This window comes from Oncorhynchus tshawytscha, linkage group LG07, assembly GCF_018296145.1.
Source record: "Oncorhynchus tshawytscha isolate Ot180627B linkage group LG07, Otsh_v2.0, whole genome shotgun sequence".
NCBI lineage: Eukaryota > Metazoa > Chordata > Actinopteri > Salmoniformes > Salmonidae > Oncorhynchus > Oncorhynchus tshawytscha.
Genome location: NC_056435.1, coordinates 13291326 through 13312774, shown reverse-complemented (window position 1 = coordinate 13312774; position 21449 = coordinate 13291326). Strand labels below are relative to the sequence as shown.

Sequence of the window (21449 nt, the reverse complement as noted above, 5' to 3'; positions counted from 1 at the left end):
TTTGTTTATTCATTGTCAAGCTTTAAAAACTGAAGCCAGACTGCAACATTTTAGTAGCCTAGGACTGTGGCATGTGTCCATGCACTTTCCCTCCCCTGCGCACATTGGGAGCGTATCAAACTGTTGACTCATCATACTCACTTGTGTCATAATTTATACTCACGTGAATCCTTTATCTAATAACTTTTTGACAACCAGTATGACATTGTCTGTGGTACAACAATGACCCAGTTCCTACAACGCGCTTAAAATCAGTCAGTGCCCTTAAGGAGAACAGTTGGGGATGCTGCAAATGTTTAGTGATGATATGATACAGCACACTGGCGGGCTCATGGTTGGGTGTGTGTGTGTGGGTCTCTGGGAGGAGGTGTGTGTGTGTGTGGGTCTCTGGGAGGAGGTGTGTGTGGCAATGTACTGCCTTCGGTGCACAGAATGGGCCGGATAGAAATGTGTCACGGGCCGGATCCTGCCGGCGGGCCTTGTTTGACACATGTGCCTGAGAATAAATACTTCGCCTTTATCTCTGCTCTGCATTCCTTACCTTTAGTGAGTCAAAGCAGGCAATCACCCTTCCGTTCTCCACCTGGCAGCTTTTGGGTGGGTGCGCAAATTTGCATTCCTCATCACTCCGCGAACATGTCCCCCTCTGGAACTGCCGGCACACCTCCAGCGTCAGCCATTTTGTGTCTCGCATCGAAGCAATATTTAAAGCCATAGCAATGCCGGGTGGGGTAAAGCTAGCCACTTGTTTAAGGAGAGGCTATACTCTAATGGCTCTTCAGTGTGCTAGAAAAACAACTAAAAGTGTAGCAAAAAAAAAAGGTGTGTGGATCAATGAAAGTCGTTTGCCCTTGCGGACTTCAGAGCAGCAGAGCTGGTGGATTTGCAACCCAGATGTGGTCCCTGCTTGGGAGATGGCAGCTATCAGAGAAGCTGTCAATCAAGAGACGTCGCTCGTCAATCAGTTAGTCCCAGGTGCAGGCCACTGACAGGGCAACGGGGGCATGCTCAGAGGCAGGCTGGACTGATGGACCGTCTGAATGTGGTGGTAGTGGGAAGGAAGGGGTAGCGGGGGAAGAGAATTGAAACTGGTGCTATTTCGAGGGTGATGGCACTGCTTGGGCGAGAATATTAAGTGGGTGTAGACGTTGGGTTGGGTATTGACTAAACTTGCCCGAATGAGTCAGTCAGCACTCTGTGTTTTGGCAGAGTGGCCAGACAGTTCCCCCAACCTCTGCAGTTAAATCGGTCTGCTTGGGTTTCTCTAGTGCAGCGACGGAGCCTGAAAAAGATGAGTTGGTAGGGCAGGGGCTGATGTTGATCTATCTTCTGTCACAGCGAAGGGAGGGAATGTTGCAGGCTCGGTGGAGGAGACGTGCAGGCAGGCAGCTCAAGTAAGAATGTCGAAGGCACTTTCTGTCGACGATCTGTGTGTGTGAGAGAGAGAGAGAGGTTATTTTCAGAGAGAGTAGCTACACAACTGCCTGAAGCATTAATGCAACAGTCTTTTTTTATTTAAAGCTAAAACGCTTCATAAAATAAACTGGAAACGTATTGCTGGGGACAGCATTATTTCCCCAAAAATCCTTTCAAGAAGAGTGAACAATCAATTAGAAAACTCTAGAAAAATAAATAAAATAGCAATAAATCCACTGTTTACAAGATGAAGCTGTGAATGTGCTTTAACAATACATACCCATTGGCAAAATAATTCAGAGATTTTTCTGCCATTGTGATACTTGGGTGGGCCGCTAAACAATGTTTTATTTCATGACATTTTTGGGATGGAAAAACACTGTCAGTGTAAACTTGAACGACTAAACCATACAAAGTAGGCTATGTAGAAATTAGAAAAAAATTCAATAAATTTAGCAATATTATACATTTTGTTAGTAGACGCAAGCAAAATAACACAGCATTAGCCATGGTAAAATGCATAGAATTGCAGGAAACTACCTTTAAAAATCATCTGAACTGCAGAAAATTTGCTTAAAAAAGCCAACATTACTATACACGCCAAGATGAGGAACTTCTTGGCAGACAGGCCGATCACGCTCATTCCCACGCCCCCTGACATGCCCACCACCTAAGCCCCTTTTTGAGCTATAAAAAAACCCTGGTATTGATGCAATAACAAGATTATAATCACTTTTGTTTCCGTGGAAAAAGTACCCAATTGTGATACTTGAGTAAAAGTTACCTTGTAGAAAATGACTCAAGTAAAAGTCACCCAGAAAAATACTGCTTGAGTAAAAGTCTTAAAGTATTTGGTTTTAAATATACTTACGTATCAAAAGTAAAGCTAATTGCAAAAATATCACTAAGTATCAAAAGTTAAAACATGCAGACATAATTTATTTAGTGAGTGAATTGGAACCCTTTCCTGTCCTGCGAAGCATAAGTACTTTTGGGTGTCAGGGAAAATGTTCTCTTTAGAAATGTAGTAAAGATAAAGAAAAAGTAGTAAAAAATAGTAAAGTAAAGCAGATACCTAAAAAAAAATATATATATACTTAAGTAGTAGTTTATACCACTGGACTTTACCCCCCAAACTGAAGTTTGTGCCCTAGAAATGTAGGGCCTATGCCAAACATTGAGAAATGGGATAGCAGTGTTTAGCCACATAATAACCAGGAGAATAATATGACTGTCAAAAACGCAACGATATAGAGACGTCTGGCGCCCTGTTTTTAGTGGCATGTGTGTGTGTATGTGTGTGTGCGCGCGCCCTTGTTTGTGTGTGGGGCTAGGTAAGAGGAGGCTGGCTTGAAGTGTCGTGTAAGCCAACAGAGGGCGGTTGCGAGGTTATTCAGCTGCCACTTGGTCTGAGTTCCCAATCATTACTTTACGTCATTGTGTGCCAACTCGCCGGGCGCAGCCCCCAAGCGTGTTGAATACAAAGCAGAGCAGAGAATGGCAACGACCCCTGTGCAATGAGACAGCAAGAGTGCAGTAAACTAAGCCAGTGCGGGACAGGAGGGTTAAAGCCCCCGGGGTCCATCCACCCTGTCGAGTAATGCCGTGACGAGAGCCGCCAGCTAATAGAAAACAGCATTATTCCGGGAAGCCATCCAACAGGCAGAGCGAGAGAGACCAAGACAGATGCATGTGCCAGACACGATTACGCCACCGCCCGGGTACCTAGAGCGCCTCAACACCCACCAGACAGGACCAGTCAAATTAGACGGCGGATCATCGATGTGACCAGTGGATTTTCAATTCATAGAGAGAGAATATATGTCTCACGGCTCTCGCTCTGCATCTGTTTTCAGGCACTGTCCTCCGTCTACTGGGGTTGTGGGGGGGGATGACTCGCTAGATCAACAGAAAAAATGGACATAGTCTATCCTTTAGCTTGCTTTTTGAACCCATTACAAACCAACTACCGCGCAGGGAGCCTGTTACCCCCATCTGGAAATATTTTCTGGTGATAACTAGGAGAGGGGGGTGGGGGTAGGGCAGGCGAACGAGGGAGGGTTGTAAAAACCTGCAGCTGCTGTTTAAAATTCCCTTCACTGTTTCATATACCACAGATCCCTCCATTCAAAAGACATCGGGCAAAATAAGTACAATACTAGCATAGTGAGCATACTGCACTCCACAATGAACAAGAGACATTGGTCAGACTCCATACAAACAAATAGACCTATGAGCAAATCATAGTCAAAACTTTGGGGAAGTAGCTTTAGTGGTCATGAAAGAAAGCAAGTCCACACAGTAAAAGCCATGGCAGCAGCCTACCGTAAGATAGGCGCTCTATCTTTGATCGCTTGGTTCAATATCATGGGCAGTTGTCACATTCAGGTCTGCTTCAATATAAAGTTAGAATAAAAACAATTAAGAAAAAACATCGCATTTCCATATCTATGACTATAACCATGCAACAAGCTGCTGGTGCCAAGTTAAAGTAGGCCTAACCCATCATCAGCCATGATGCTCCATTTCTGGACCTGAAAACCAAAATATAGGCATACTTTACAGGCTAATTTACAATATTATAGTCACATTTCTCATGAAATAATATTTACAAATTAATGGCAAATGATGTAGTGTGTCATTTTGGAGTCACTTTTATTGAAACAAAAATAGAATGTTTCTAAACACTTCTACATGAATGTGGATGCTACCATGATTACAGATAATCATTATTCACGATTCAGTCAGGATTAAGTCAGACACAAATATCGCACCCCCACAAAAAATGCATGGGGTATGATATTTGTGCATCTGTTACTTTCTCATCTAGTTTAGAAACATTCTATTCTTACTTACACTAAAGGTGACTCCAATATTTACCATTCATTTCTATTAGACAGAAAATAAATCTATAACAACCAAAACAAACAGCAAACGCATCCAACCAATTGGTAGAGTCACACGCTTGATGCAGTCATTGCGTGCTAGGAACATGGGGCCAAATACTACACTTTTACTACTTTAAAAAACACACAGATTAATTTATCCCAATACTTTTAAATCACCTTAAAAATGGGGAGATAATATACAAAAAGTGCTGTAATTACTAAACTTTTCACTCGATATGGATGAAAATTACATGCTGACCACACAAGCATTGCAAAACTAATTGACACATACATGTTATTCAATCATTGCACCCGCCAACCAACGTCAACGAGCGCCAACGCTTCCAATCGATAAAATAGAAAAGTCAGTTCTATTTGTGACACTGAATGGGTCCCAGTCCTGCCTCTCCCATCTCCTCATTGGTTTATAGAAGCAGATACCCACGTGCCAACTCCTCGTTGGTCATACCCACATGGGTGATTGAAAGATGAACTAAGGTCGGTAGTGGTAATTCACCTTATTTTGAAAGTTAGTTGCCAATCGCTATATAAAGAAGAAAAATCCTGGAAGGAGGAGAGATGACTAGAAACTATTTTGTTGTGTGTGGATTAATTGTCGGAGTTGAGGACCTTGTGCATTTCAGGTAAAATAACAACTCAACGTTTAGAGCTCCATTTGAATGGAATGGTCTGCCTACCCATGTGAGAGAGACAGACTCGGTCTCAACCTTTAAGTCTTTATTGAAGGCTCATTTCTTCAGTAGGTCCTATGATTGAGTGTAGTCTGACTCAGGAGTGTGAAGGTGAACGGAAAGGCACTGGAGCAACGAACCACCCTTGCTGTCTCTGCCTGGCCGGTTCCCCTTTCTCCACTGGGATTCTCTGCCTCTAACCCCATTACAGGGGCTGAGTCACTGGCTTACTGGAGCTCTTCCATGCCGTCCCTAGAAGGGGTGCGTCACTTGAGTGGGTTGAGTCACTGACGTGATCTTCCTGTCCGGGTTGGCGCCCCCCCTGGGTTCTGCCGTAGCAGAGATCTTTGTGGGCTATACGCGGCCTTGTCTCAGGATGGTAAGTTGGTGGTTGAAGATATCCCTCTAGTGGTGTGGGGGCTGTGCTTTGGCAAAGTGGGTGGAGTTATATCCTGCCTATTTGGCCCTGTCCGGGGGTAACATCAGATGGGGCCACAGTGTCTCTTGACCTCTCCCGTCTCATCCTCCAGTATTTACGCTGCAGCAGTTTGTGTCGGGGGGACTAGGGTCAGTTTGTTATATCTGGAGTATTTCTCCTGTCTTATCCGGTGTCCTGTGTGAATTTAAGTATGTACTCTCTAATTCTCTCTCTCGGAGGACCTGAGCCCTAGGACCATCTGGCCTGATGACTTCTTGCTGTCCCCAGTCCACCTGGCCGTGCTGCTGCTCCAGTTTCAACTGTTCTGCCTGCAGCTATGGAACATTGACCTGTTCACCGGACGTGCTACCTGTCCCAGACCTGCTGTTTTCAAGTCTCTAGAGACAGCAGGAGCGGTAGAGATACTCTGAATGATCGGCTATGAAAAGCCAACTGACACCTGAGGTGCTGACCTGTTGCACCCTCGACAACCACTGTGATTATTATTTGACCCTGCTGGTCATCTATGAACATCTTGGCCACGTTCTGTTATAATCTCCACCCGGCACAGCCAGAAGAGGACTGGCCACCCCGCATAGCCTGGTTCCTCTCTAGGTTTCTTCCTAGGTTTTGGCCTTTCCAGGGAGTTTTTCCTAGCCACCGTGCTTCTACACCTGCAATTGCTTGCTTTTTGTGGTTTTAGGCTGGATTTCTATACAGCACTTTGTGACATCAGCTGATGTAAGAAGGGCTTTATAAATACATTTGATTGGTTGATTATATCCCAGGACAAATTAGCTAGCAACAGCAAGCTAGATAAATAGGACAAATTAGCTAGAAACTGCAAGCTAGCTAGCTAAATTTCCATAAATGTTTAATGCTTTAACCGGTCTCCAAATAATATAATTGGTTGAGTTTGTTTTGATATTTCAACCTGATAAATTTAGGGCAGCAGTAGCAACATATTTGCAGTTCTATATCGCTAAAGTTATAGCTTTAGAAAAAAACTCATTTTATAGGCAAGATGCTACACCGCAGAACAATCTGAAACTCATCTCATCTCTCGGCCCACTCTTCACAGTCAATCATGGCTAGCGGGAAGGTTCCTGACTTTTTCTTTGGCCAAACCAATCAGGCTCTTAATTTAAAAACGTTATTCGTATTTACAGATGGCATAAAAATTTGTTATTAAAGGCGCATGAAAGTTCACATGTTCCGGGAAGGCATATACGGCCAAAAAACACGTTTCGATAAAAAAAAAAATGTTTTTATGTTCAAATGGCTCCCCTGTGAAGTCGTGACTTGAGACATATGCCTAGTTTCGTGAATCGGGTTACATATCGGCCCAACCCTAGTGTGTGTGGTAAAACACTATCCTGTTATCTCTGAAATTGGCCCACTTTAGAACCACACTGCAAATATGAAATGAGATGCATTCGCTCTCTGACACCAAGCCTGCAGTCTCAAAGGCAGGATTTAATTCCACAGCATCTCCCCAGGGACAAGTGAGTTGCTATGAAAGAACCAGGTAAGAGCCATGTCAGATGTGACCTTTCACTATTAATACCTTTTTATTTTTAGAATCATCGGCCGAACCCCCCCCAAAAAAAAAAAAACCCAGATGGTCTCATTTTATTAGGGGTGCAAGACAGTTAAAGGATACGGTTCCTGGCAGCGAAATGACTTAGCCTCACTTGGGTTTGTTTTACTGGTTGGTACAGAGCCAAATGTATGTGTTACATTGTAATATACTATACTAGGCCACCGTATAATTCAAAATTAAATAGGCCTAGAAGGGAAATTCAGGCAATGGAGCCCTTTATCTACTTCCCAAGAGTAAGATGTACTTGCGGATACCATTTGTATGTCTCTGCAGTTTGAAGGAAGTTGCTAACTAGTCTATGGTATCTGCTAGAATGCTAGTAGATACAGTACCATACATTATGCTAACACTAGTTAGCATTGGCCCATGAAATTACCTTTAAATTCCTTCCTACTGGATGTAGAGACATTTTCTTGTGTTTTTAATTCACGCATAGCCATGGGCACACTCAGATACCATTTACAAAACGAAGCATCTGTGTTTAGTGAGTCAGCTACAGCAGAGGCAGTAGGGATGACCAGGGATGTTCTCTTGATAAGTGGATGAAATTGACAATTTCCTGTCCTGCTAAGGAGCATTCAAAATGTGATGAGTACTTTTGGTAGTCAGGGAAAATGTATGGAGTAAAAAGTACATTATTTTCTTTAGGAATTAAGTAAAAGTTGTCAAAAATATAAATAGTAAAGTGCAGAAACCCACATGTAATACGGTGCAGGGTGAATTTGCCCCATGATGCTGATCTTGGGTCAGTTTAGCATTTTCCTGACTAATGCTTAAAAAGTTGGGATTGTGTAATGCAGTACTGCATTTAATCACCAATTGTTTATATATTTTTTTCTACATTTAATTGGCTCAGAAAACATTTTTTTGCTCCTAAATCATGACAGGCTGAATCATCATCATCGTTCAGAAGCAAAGTATTTCTCAATTTCCCGGCATCAGCAATCCCCACAAATCGATGTGTTATTTGAATAACTGTCTGAGTTACAGCATAAGCTGGGCCAAAGTTGCAAAATGCTCTCAAGCTTTTATTGTAATGGAATTTTGCTAAAACATTCAAACAAAATTGCAACACAGTGTCTTCTTTCAATTGTGTTATGACCCCATATCAGGGTGAGATAGATAAGAAAAGCAGAAAGGCATTTATAATATCAGATTACCAGTGTAACATTTTATTGGCCTACTCTAACACTCTTCCTTCCTGGTTCAGAAAATACAAAAGAACACAGCTAAGATACCTGGTAGCCTACATATCATGAAGAATGGCCTGAAAAATCAGGTTACTTGAGCGCGAGAGAGCTCATACAGCCATACGATATAGCTTAGCCCTAGCATATTACTGAACCCGTGTTTGTACTGTAGCCTGGCCTAAGCTAGCCCATGTACAGTATATACGCTACATATTCAGTGCTTTCAGAAAATTCACAGTCCTAGACTTTTTCAGCCTGAATTTAAAAAAGATTAACATTTTGACACACACACCCCATAATGTCTAACTGGAATTTGTTTTTTCAAAATGTTTACGAATGAATTCAAATGAAAAGTTGAAATGTCTTGAGTCAATATGTTATGGAAAGCTTAAATAAGTTCAGGAGTAAACATTAGCTTAACATTGCATGGACTCACTGTCTGCAATAATAGAGTTTACAATTATTTTTTTATGAATACCTCATCTCTGTACCCCACACATACAATTATCTGTAAGGTCACTCAGTTGGGCAGTGCATTTCAAACAGATTCAACCACAAAGACCCAGGTTTTCGAATGACTTGCAAATGTAACCTTCATTTAACTAGGCAAGTCAGTTAAGACCAAATTCTTATTTACAATAACGGCCTACCCCGGCCAAACCATGACGACGCTGGGCCAAATGTGCGCCGCCCTATGGGACTCCCAATCCCGGCTGGATGTGATAAAGCCTGCAAAGAAGAACACCCATTGGCAGATGTGTAAAGAAAAAAAATGTAAAAGCAGACATTGAATATCCCTTTTGAGCATGGTGAAGTTATTCATTATAATTTGATGGTGTATCAATACACCCAGTCACTACAAAGATAGAGGCGTCCTTCCTAACTCAGTGGCCAGAGAGGAAGGAAACCGCTCAGGATTTAAATCATGAGGCTAATGTAATGGTGACTTTAAAACAGAGTTTAATGGCTGTGATAGGAGGAAAATGAGGATGGAGCAACAACATTTTAGCTACTCCACAAAACTAACCTAAATGGCAGGGTGAAAAGAAGGAATAACAACAACCTGTTTGCAACAAGGCACTAAAGTAATGCTGTAATTAGATATTTATGTATTTAATTTTCAATAAATGTGCAAACATTTCTAAAAACATGTTTTTACTGTCATTATGGGGTGAAAGACAAAAACAAATATTGAATCAATTTTGAATTCAGGCTAACAACAAAATGTGGAATAATTCAAGGGGTATGAATACATTGAGGCTAGCCTAGCAGACACACCTCCAGGAAAGAGTGCTGATGAGGACGAGTGGAGGGACAGATGGTGTGCAGATAGGTAGGGCCATGCGACACCCTTGTTGTGACCTGCACAGATTAGTCCTGTATGCCCCCGCCCAGCTCTCTCTTGGTGCTTTCAGGACAGATTGATGTGCGCAGTGCTCAACAGTCAAGCTTTTTTTTGGCTTTCCACTACAAAATCAAAAATGACAAATGCAACAAAACAAAAAAATATCCCACTTGGTACACTGAAATGACAGGCAACCTTTAAAAACTGTAGTTAATCACTCTGTTGCCTGAATAGAGGCAGGCAAAGCCATGCCATCCAGTAAAAATGCAATGTTTTACCAAAGAGCAGCTAGCCTAACCAGCCAGGAAAGGAGACCTAAGAGCAGGCCAAAGATTTGTGGGGACTGGGGAACGCTCCATGTTACGACAAGACCTTGATGGATTACAGTTACTAAGGCCAGCTGGCCAAGCATTATCTTGGTCATCTCCGAATTTGAATGAGAGCAGGCCAGTGCAGGGTTCTCTCAAGCGAAAGTCATTAGCTTGACCTCTGAATACCACCCATGTATCCTATCAGCTGTGTTGGTCTCCCCTGGATGTTGTCAACCTGAGAGGAAGGCCAAGTATACACTTAACATCGTTTTCCAGAATACAGACGATCTTATTAAAGCACCAGCTAGGTGTTAAACAGCAGGTCTATAACAACCAAGCAAATGAATACCTGCTCTTTTGAATTGATTACAATGCAGACATGGCAATCCACCATATATTTGCATATGGCCAAGAGGAACACAAGTAGGCCACATTTTCCACGGCAGCAAAGAGTGCGAGTGTGCTTCAGTGTAATGAAAGTAAAAATGTCCATCGATTGGTTGTGGAAAAACAAGAGTAATAGTGCTGTTTTTTTCTGATCAGGCTAGTTAAAAAAACGATCCTAATAATAATGGTTCTAAATTTCCATATGGTCAACTGCCGTATCGTGCAATCCATTTGCTGAAAATTCCAACATAAAAATATACCCTAGGCTCTTTTTTTTGTTCTGCAGATTTCTCTTAAAAAGATCTCGTTAAACTCACAAATTAAAAGTGCATTCACATCACAAGGGAACGTATTTAAATAAGCTTAACTTGTATACCACAATTTCCTGCAAGTCTACACAAATGTCTAACCAATGCATATTTTCAAAGCTCAACTCATAGGCCTGCTATTCAAATATTAGGCTAGGATAAAATGGGTGGAAATTAAAGTATGCCATCCTGCAAATTGATATTGGCATTAGCGACAGCTCCTGGAGCTTCAAATTATCAAATGTTATTAGCGTAAGGGGAAATGAGTGACACCTAGCTCAGCACAGGTTAGCGGACTAAGCTAAGCAGGGAACTGGGAAGAGGCAAAGCAGAGAACATTTAACAAAGTCAGCACAAATGTGCGCCTCATATCCTAATTGCCTTAACTAAAACTCGGTGACCGCAATGGTCATCTCATGCCACTGACACAGGCAACTGGCCTATAGGATATTTAACCAATCCCCTGCACTGATTAGGCCATCTACAGCTCAGTATAGATCGGATAGCCAATGAGAGGGCTGGATTTGAAGTGTATGTAGCCTGTAACAGACAGGAGACCTATTTGATGTGACGGTCATGAACTTTCCTGACTCGAGTACTAAAAGATGTAGGTACAACTGTACATTCACACAAATGTTACTCAGGAAGAAATCTTGTGAAACTATTATATCATCCAACTTCAGATAATCCTCTAATAACCTGTCTGTATTTTAAAATTGAGCATTTAGCTAGCATTTAGACTTTTCGGTAGTTCTGGAAGAGAAAACAACTCAACTGTCAAGCTATGACTCATGACCAACTAGCAGGCTAATTCTCAAATTACTTCCAATGTGGCCTGTTCATTTTAAAGCAGATGTATCCTTTCACTGAAAAGCCATGCTAACGTGAGGGCCAAATGATTCAGCGTTCTTTTCACAGCACACACACAAAACCAGTGCTTGGACATTAAGAGATCATTTTCAAGGTAACGTAGATTGTTGTTTATGTTTAAAAAGGTCTGGAGGAATATTTTTAGCTGAAAGCTAAAAAATTCCCTAAAAGCTCCCAAACCTTTAAAATGGCATGGCTAATTACCTTTCTGTGTCAGCAGCGACAACTCACGTGTGAATCAATTTAGGGAGGGAGTTGCTTGGGCTTGCAGCTCTGGCCTTCTAATGAAGAGCCATTGCAAGTCTGTGACGTTACTGTTTTTTGTTGTTCATTTTTCTAACAGGAAGGGCTGAACGGTCTTCCATTTCAGAAAACACCCACTTCCTCCTCCACTGCCCCCCTGTGACTGCCAACTGTTAGACACCGTTCTAGTGTTTTCCTGCTTGTTTCCAGGCCGCACCGGTCAACATGTACAGCTCCCTCCCATACTAGCACACTACAGAGCAGTGGATAAAGAGCTTACTGTGGAGTGTGGCTGTGGACCTCCTATGTGATAATAAAATACGTGGGACCTTCTTAAAATAGTAAGAAGCCCAAGCAAGGCAAATTAGGGAGCCAGCCCTCAGCTCTGTTTCAGGTCCACCTCCAGTACAAGAGAAAGATATTTTAGCTACACCTATGAACTAACTGCATTGAAAGTGAAACTCTTTTTACATGGCAAACAATATCCTGGCATAAAAGTACAGTTTGAAACAGCCTATGAAGCAGACTACAAATAAATTGGGCAATTCTTTCTCTCTCTAGGAGGTCCACGTGCTCTGAACTTCATGGAGAGAGAAGACTGCATAATTTGTCTGCATCATGAAGGGAAGGGAGAGGCACTGTCGGTCTGTGGTAGTTCCCCTCGTCATCAACAAGTCCCAATACAAGCATGAGAAACTCAAGCGGCAGTAACCCGCAAAGTGCTTGTTAGACCATATCAGTGAGTTCCCCTCACTCTCACACATTTGTGCTCCCCCTCTTTCCCTCTCTGTAGTTCCCTCTCCCACACAGACACTCTTTCTTTCTTTCCTCCCTACCCACCCAGGATGGTATGCACGATACTGCAGCAAACTACTTTTTTTTTTAAATGATCAGAGAGACGTTCTTCCCACCTCGTTTTTTGCTGAGTCCCGAATAGCTCTGTCGTGCCTCTCTCTTTAAGCCACAGCATAGATAGACACACCAGGTGCAGCTGCTATGCCTCGGAGTAGTTCCCCTGCTTCAGCGTCTGGAGCTAATGACCACGTGAACTGTTGTCATTCCCTGCGAGGAGCTGCCGAGTGCTGCAGCAGCCAGAGTCCCATGCCGAGACAGGGATTTTTTTTTCTCTTTCTCTCTCAGCCACGGAGGGGAGCGGAGCAGGCAGACAGGAAGCAGAGCAGTGTCTGCTCAACTATCTGGCTGAAACACTTCCAGCCATCCCCCACAGCCAGCCCCTTCCTGCCTGCCTGCCCAACCGCCTCCAGCCAGGTCCGCCCACTCAGGGCTCAGCCCAATAGGAAAAGGGATATCAGGGTATAGCGCTTTTCTGGTTGGCTCGTAGGGTACTGACTGGCAGGCAGGCAGAACTCAGAACAACCCAATGACACAGACACTGCTGGATCTTAAAGGTATTTCCCCAATTTCATGGCCAGCTCAACTGTTGCAAGCCATCCATCCCCCTTTTGGGCATTCCACGAAGGACACATCTGGCTACAAGGCAACCGACATGAAAAGAGCAAATCCTCCTCTGTATCACTATAAGCAAAACAAAAACACAAAGTTGATATAATAAAGCTAAATACCTGTATGTAACCTATTTATAAAGTAGTAGTCTATTTTAAAAAGAGAGACAGGGCGTATTGTTTTTTGTTTTACACCCGTCTGATGTGAAAGGATCTGATGTAGAGCATAAGCTCTCCCCACCTGCACTGTAACATGACATAAGCTTTGCAGCATCCCCTCAGGAAAGAGAACATTGTCTCTCCTCTTCTCCCCACCCCACCCTGGTGACGACACACACAGCAGCCTATTTAGTATCACGTGAGACCTGGTGGATGGAGCGGCAGCAGCACAGAACTGATGAGTCAGAGCCCCGGCCAGCTTCATGATTTTTCGATTCCAATACAACGCAACAGCTGTATTCTCTCCCTTTCTCTATCCAACTCTCACTCTTTTTATCTCACTCACCCTCTCTGCGTTGAGCTCCCACTCCCATACATGGACTGAAGATTATGTGGTAGCCTGAGTGCTTTATCAACAACATCGATGAGGCTAGACATGCTCTTTCCAGTCCACCGCCAAATAAACTCGATAACCCTCAAGGCTAGCTCGGACAATAACACCTAGTGCTCTAAAAAAAGAGGAACATATGTTTTTTTTGTTTTTTCCCCACCAGCCAAATCGGTGGTGTGGTGTTAATCTATCCTCCTAAACAAAGTGAATTGTGTATCCTACCACAGCAGTTGACAGACTAAAAACAATTATATTAGCACCATCCACCAACATCATCGTTGCATGCGACCCACCCAAAGACCGTAATAGGGGACCCAACTTACAGGGTCATATTCATTAGTGCGCATCGTAGCAAAAGGTTTTGCAAACAGAAATGTAAACAAGCGTTTCTTATTGGACATATTCAGGTACGTCCCTCCAGTTTCAGCCTGTTTGTTTCTGTTTGGTTTGAGCGAATAGTGATATAGAATCAGTTGGTGCTCTACTCTCATCCCTATGCTGAGAGAAGGGGGGGGCTGGAAGTGACAGTTTGCAAACTGTCACGATACAGCTATGCTTGACAACACTAGAAAGTGCTTCAGACAGAGGTGGAGAGGAGATGACTGCAGGAAAACATAGCCTAGGACCCTACTGGGGAGCAAGTGGTCCTAAACGAAGTCCAATATTCTACCTAATCCAAATCACTTTGTAATGATGGAATACAAGCCTTAAAGAAGGTAATGTTGCAGAAATAAATTTCCAACAGTAACACAAAGGCCTTGCGGACAAACAAGTCAGGCTACTTCCTTCCCACCACGGTATCCCCTCCCTAACCTCTGTCCTGGTTCACCCTTGTGCCCAACTGTGATATTAAATAACAGGCTATTAACGCCACAAGTGCCTTTCCAATGAGTAGGCTAAAGAAACAAAAACAACCAACACAAGAGATATACATAGATATTTTTTTGATAAAACGTTTTTTTAAATTGGAGGAAGGTTTAGAATTTGAGGGAACATTTTTTGCCCTTGTTTTAAAGACATTTCCAAGAGAATTTCATGAACTTTATAGTGCATTTTAGCAAGGAAACATTGTTAGGCTAAATTCTTACCCTGTTTTCATATAGTAATAGTATATATTTTTTAATTGCACTGTTGTGGAAGCTTGCAAGCATTTAATTTCACCATTTACACTGCATCCTGTGCATATGACAAACATTGATTTGAATTGGATTTTTATAGCCTATGGCTAAAAGAGGCAAGCAGACCAATCGTTCAGATAAAATAAAGGGTGTGGCATCTCTCTATTTCCAAGATTTGAATAAAGAAAATAATGGAAACCAGTGAAAGCTCAATGATGAGATGCTGCCTTCCTGTTGTTGGCTGTAATTAAATAGCAAGAGGCAGAGTTGTGTTTCACTTTGAACCTCCTGGATGAAGGACTTTCTGAAGACCAATGAATACATGACTGAATAAAATGTACAGAACACTATAGAATAGAGTGAAATGAGATAGGTTTACACTACATCCGAATACAGCTATGTAACATCGTTCAGATGACTGACAATACAAAGAGGCTCCATCTTGTTGAATTGTTCATTTGCCCCTGCTATGTTGCAGAGCTTCAAGTCTCAATCAGCAGTGGGTTTCCATGGATACCTAAGATGGACAAAACAGATCCACGGATAGACCTATATATCCTCTGCGAATCTCATCAACAGTTCTTTGCAATGCATATTCATTTCAGGATCTCTTTTTGTAAGACACACAACCTGTTATTTGAAGGCTAGGCTATACCATTAATTGCAGATTTCTAAAGTCCATTGCCTAGCAATTCTCCAGGACACTGAGCAAAATAACCCAATTAAAAAATAAATTGAAAAATGTTTTTTTGTAATATCGGGTCTCGGTTATTGCATTAGTTTGACATCTGAAATCTGTATTCTGCCCTGCAAACATGAACATCAGAACAAGGAATAAAACAATTATGAGTCACACATGCATAGCCTAACTGTTTATTGAGCCTTACTAAATAAATCATCCTCGATCAGCATCAAATCATCTTTGGCACATTAACACACAAGCATAGCCTATTGACCTTCACTCACACTGTACAAGAAAACTGGGTGAGTGAGTGAGTTTTTGTATGTCTAAGTCATAACATATATGTTATATGTCAAAGTTATATAACCTACATTATGTTTACTTAACCTACAAAATTATGTATGTACTGTTACTGAGGCTGATTATATCTGCAACGCACTGTCATTTTGCACCTGAAAGAGCCATCTAGGAGATGCTCAACCTATCCTAGTAATGAATAGATTATTTTTCTCTTTAAATTGGACCAAGATGTGGCCATGGAATTTAAATTAGGTAACTAGCTAGTTTGCATCGGCTTTGGTATGGCAACATTGGCTTGCCAAAGCCAACTATCTAGTCAACAACAACATAAATAACATTAGTGAAACTGACAGCCACCTGAAGCTTTGACAGCTCAATAACATGTTCGCGTGCCGTGAACTTTGGAAACCGTTCAAGCCAATAGTTGGAAGCTACCTCGTAGGGGCAATTTAGTGCTAGCTGACAACATTGGCTAACTGAAGTAATATATATATGTGTGTTTTTTTAAATCTGTCAACTCACTTTGAAAGCCTATGAGATGCTAGCTAGCTAATGTTAGCTAGCATTCTTGTTGGAGTAGCTGCGGAAAAACGAACTAACGTTAGCTCGCGCCGACAATAACATAGCTAGCAATCTATCTAACTATGTTGGCAACCACAGTCACAAGCAAGCCAAGCACACGGTGACGAGGTAAACAAACTGGCTAGTTAACAGGTAACTAAACAAAATCGTAACGACCCAAGTAAGAATTTAGCTATTCTATGCTAGCTGGCTACCTGCTCACCTGTCGCATCCAGCTGTACTGGTCACCGCGCGCAGTCAAGAGACGTTCATCGGCCCACGCGGAACAACTCCCAGGAAAGGTAAAATAATATTGTATATCAAGTTGCAAACATTCTAGTCGGAAAATAAAAATAGAAACTCGGTAAAGGCAGAAATGATTTTTTCTCACCACTAACTACTTTACAGTAAGGCTATCGTGTTGCACAAGCAACAAGCTCTTTTGCAGTTCAGTCACAGACAAGAAGGGGTAACCCAGACTCGTCACAGGGGCTATAAAGCTGAAGCATCCGTTTAGAACGTTTCTCTCCACCAAATATGGTAGTGAGAGGTCAGTAGGAGCGGATGGAACTAGCTGAAATTGGTCTGACGTTCTCCTAATTTTCTCATCGATTAAATATCTGATCTCAATGTATTTTTCTGTTTCCAAAACTATATTCTGTTACGAACACAGTGCACTAAGTTTTATAGACTTGACGCTTTTTCAACGTTTTACATTGCGTTGTTTAGGAGTGCAAGGTCGAATCGAGTTTCTGCACACGCGCACTTTACAGAGGAGGCGTTCCCTAACGGAAATATGCAAATACATGCTACAACGCCAGCTCGTGCTTGGATTTTCCCACCTCCTTGCTTGTTCTGCCCCCTATGCTTCATTTTCTCCCGCTGTAAACGACACAGATGAACTATCTTAGGTTAGTTATAAATATCTTTGGTTCAGGGATGGCCAAAGAATGGTAAAGAAGGATGCACTTGACTACAGCGGGGTAGTGGTATTATTATGTATTGCATGTATTAGCACTACATTTTGCAGTAATTCTAATTTTCACAGTTATTACTGTCAATTCAATTTGTTGTCCAACAAATTGAAATAGATTATGTTTAGATAAATATCACCATCATCCTACCAATAGCTGTACTTGGTATGGTCCAAAATGAACGTCAGCAGCACAGGGAAGGGCAAGGGGTCCGCTTGTTGCCTAGGAAACAACGGTGAATCTCCCGGGACAAAATATGAAGCTAGCTACTGTGGCTACAGATTTTAATAAACAGGAAACTCTTCCAGTGCCACTGGGATTGATTATTCAGGATTTTTGCAAGTCATTTAATATTCATCATTTCGTAATGTAGTGTGGTTAATCGACACTGAGCTCAACATTGATAAATCAAAAAATGAAAATCACTGCCCATCTTCTCTGCAAAACTATAGGTGTTGATTAGTTATTAAAAATATATTGGTTATCAGAGCACTTTTAATTTCACCATTTACACTGCATCCTGTGCATATGACAAACATTGATTTGAATTGGATTTTTATAGCCTATGGCTAAAAGAGGCAAGCAGACCAATTTGTTCATAATTGTTTTAGTTTCTGTACAGTTTCTTGACTGAGATTCTATTTCTCTGCATTGAGTATGTTTATTTTACACACACAGCCTACACACAAACACAATCACACACAATCACACACACACACACACACACACACACACACACACACACAATCACACACAATCACACACACACACAGCTATTAAGTAATACATACATTGGAATTTTTTTGTTGGAGCTCTCTCGCATATAGGACAGTACGTACTAATTCAGTAAAAATATCATAAAAAGAACATCAATTTAAAAAGTGTGAAGTGGTAAGATCATTAAAAACTGTCCAGTCATGTGCTAAAGTGCTACAAATAGGATGAAAACAGCTCAGGTTGTTTGGTTTAACCACATAATTAGGAATTAGAATACTAGAATGGGAAAGAACCTTGTTATGATGGTAATAAAAGTCAGCCATTTTTGTCAGGGGGTTGGCCAACCAAGGTTTGCCAATGCTGTGATAAGATATTGAGTAAAATAATGAATTTTAAGGATTTATCTGCATTGTATGGTTGTTAGCTAGCTAGCCAGCCAGTTTAAGAGGAATTATTTCATAAATGTTTCAAATTAACTTCCATTATGCCAAAATTCCATACAAACAATGCAGTCAATCCACAGCCAAACACTGGCTGAACTCAGTTGATGATAGGATTTAAACAAGTTGTAAATGCAACAAGAAAACAATAATGTAGATATTTATGGTCTGTTTACATATATTTTAGAGGCTATTTATACAGAAAATCTGTATTAAACACGTATAAACTGTATGTATAATGTTATTGCAATATTTTAGGTTGATAAATATTCTATTACACAATTTCTGATCTATCACATAGCTTACTTTTATTTTCCTACTAAGTCAAATCAGGATTATGCCTATACTGTCATTCATTCAGACTGGTTTGGATTTCTCTCTGACCAATATTGCTGCCATTTTAACTGCATTCTGATACTGCGTTCTGGGGTTTATGACATAGCCCCTAAGCTCTCTATGGGTTTAACACAAACACACACACACACACACACACACACACACACACACACACACACACACACACACAGCTATGTGTGTGTTCTTGTAGTCACAGTAAGGTTTTGACCCGTAAGGCCTCACTAAAAATGGACACCTCTGTCACCTTCATAGAGTAGCTCCTCTTCCCTTAAGTCAGCGTATTCCTCATGCTCAAATGCTTTGCAGAGCACCCACTTGTTATGATATTTTGTAACATTGCCAAAGCTGGATTTAGCATCCATCTGCTACACAAACACTTCTGCCCTCAGCAAGTAGCACAAGTCAGGGAGGACCATGTCAAAAATATTAATGGAATGAGCAGGGCATGGATTTGGCTCCTCTGAGTATTGCCCACGCCATGCCTAGCCTATTGAGTGAATGAACAATGAGCCAGCTAGCGCTAGCATGCACTGTGCTCAAGGCCAAAGGGCCACCATAGTGAAATGTGTGTGAATTCTAGCCTAGCACAGATGAAGGGGGAAGATTGACTCATCTTTAGGGATTGTCAAGGTCATTCTGTACAATTGTATAGTAAAGGCATGCTTTTTATGGTTAAGTAAGTAGAATGAATTATATGGGCAAAACACTGAATATTCATCAATTTAAGTAGGTTATGGAATTGTAGCCGACGGCGACAGTATAATGTCCCATATGCGGGTCTCGAACCCAGGTCTGATAGAAAACTTACTAACTGTTCCAATAGGGTTAACCCACTTGAGGGAGATCACAACTATCTAACCTAGATAAGGATTGCTACATTATCCCCTCCATTCAGGAGAACATGTCCCTACATTTCCCTATAGCATGTCCTCCATATACAAGCCCCTCTGATGGCCACACGGCCACCAAATCCTACTTCTGACACCAATGTAGCACATGTTGCCAGTGTAATGCCATTGAAACTATGTGAGGGTCCCATGACGATATTTTAAGTCTTACACAATGTCTGCTCTTAATTTGTTGTGTAAACAAAATTAGAAAAATCTTTTTGAGAAAGAGTCATAAGCTGCTTATCAGGCCTGCGCTATTGTTTGGCAGACATCTTGTATTGTCCTGAGCATCTTGTCAAAGTTATCTTTATTATGTTGTTGTCAGTTTGGATTAATTGGCGATACATTGCTATTCGGTTATCAAGCATATCTTAGATAATTAGGCACCACAGCAAGTAAGTAAGCCTAATTCACAAATGGGACCTCGTTATTTATCAGCTTCTCATTGGAATTTCCTTAGCGAACAGAGCAAGTCAGCGGCTGTGTCCCAAATGGCACCATATTGCCTTTATAGTGCAATACTTTTGCATGGCACCCTATGGGCCCTGGTCAAACGTAGTGCACTACAAAGGGAAAAGGGTGCCATTTGGGACGTACACAGTACACAAAGTCTTTTACAGTAGTGCTAGCGTTTGAGGGTACTGGAGTAAGATGAAGTTTGATTCTGCTGACTTTGACCTCTCCCTTACATACCCTTACATACACAGCCTGTTACTTCTAAGTGTGCACTCTTAGGAAAAAGGGTTCCAAAGGGGTTCTTCAGCTGTCCCCATAGGATAACCCTTTTTCGTTCCAGATGGAACCTTTTGGGTTCTTTGTAAGAGCCCGATATGGAAAGGGTTCATCTACCTGGAACCAAAAAGGTTTATTCAAAGGGTTCTCCTATGGGGACAGCCAAATAACCCTTTTAGGTTCTAGATAACACCTTTCTTTCTAAGAGTGTGCGTGTATTCAGTGTGTGTGCGTACGTGTGTGCGTACCTGTGTGTGTACGTGTGTGCGTACGTGTGTGCATACCCGTGTGTGTACGTGTATGCGTGCGTGTGTGCGTACCTGTGTGTCACAAGTTAAAAGGTTTCACAAATAATGTGCATAGAAACCTTGTCAGTTAAGGATTTCATGGCAGTGGAAAAATTACTTTGACACAATGTGCTGAATTCGCCTCTAAAAAACTCAAAATGGGGCTTTTACTTAAGTGGAAAGTGAAGAATGTCCGACAATGGAAACTAACAAATACAATCCTGACCTTTAACCCCAGATATTTATGTTAGCACTTAAATGGTTGAATATTTGATATATATATGTTATTGCATGTCAGGTATGCAACTGCAAAGGATCAGCCTATGAGCATGGATAACAACACAACAAAATCATATGTTTGTGTTCATGAATCCCATCTATTCTGTACTTTTCTATTGTGTGTTACAAGAAATAGGTATATGAATGGCCTCATGGTATTATAGCAGGGAGTTATTGTAAATACTTTGTTAAATTAATTTGAAGGTAGGTTTAAGGGTATCCTCTTCATCTCAGAAAGCCCCCTAGTGACAACTAGACCACCTACTAGGCTACCAGCTAGTGAGAGGAATCCTTTATACTGGAAGATATACAGTAGACTCATCACAACACCTTCAATATCCATATGTTTGACATTGAAATGAAATTTTGATCTGCAAATATTATAATGAATATAAACACAACATGTAAAGAGTTGTGTTTCATGAGCT

General features: G+C 41.5%; 1 protein-coding gene across 1 annotated transcript in view; it reads right to left on the bottom strand.

Annotated features, from left to right (window-relative positions):
• Positions 1-16851, bottom strand: part of LOC112254008 (muscleblind-like protein 2a) — a 77031-nt gene extending 60180 nt beyond the window's left edge. The window contains 2 exon segments of the mRNA XM_042324131.1: positions 542-1427; positions 16569-16851. Coding sequence (XP_042180065.1) covers positions 542-715 — 174 coding nt within the window. The 5' untranslated portion in view covers positions 716-1427; positions 16569-16851.
• Between the last annotated feature and the right edge of the window lie 4598 nt (positions 16852-21449).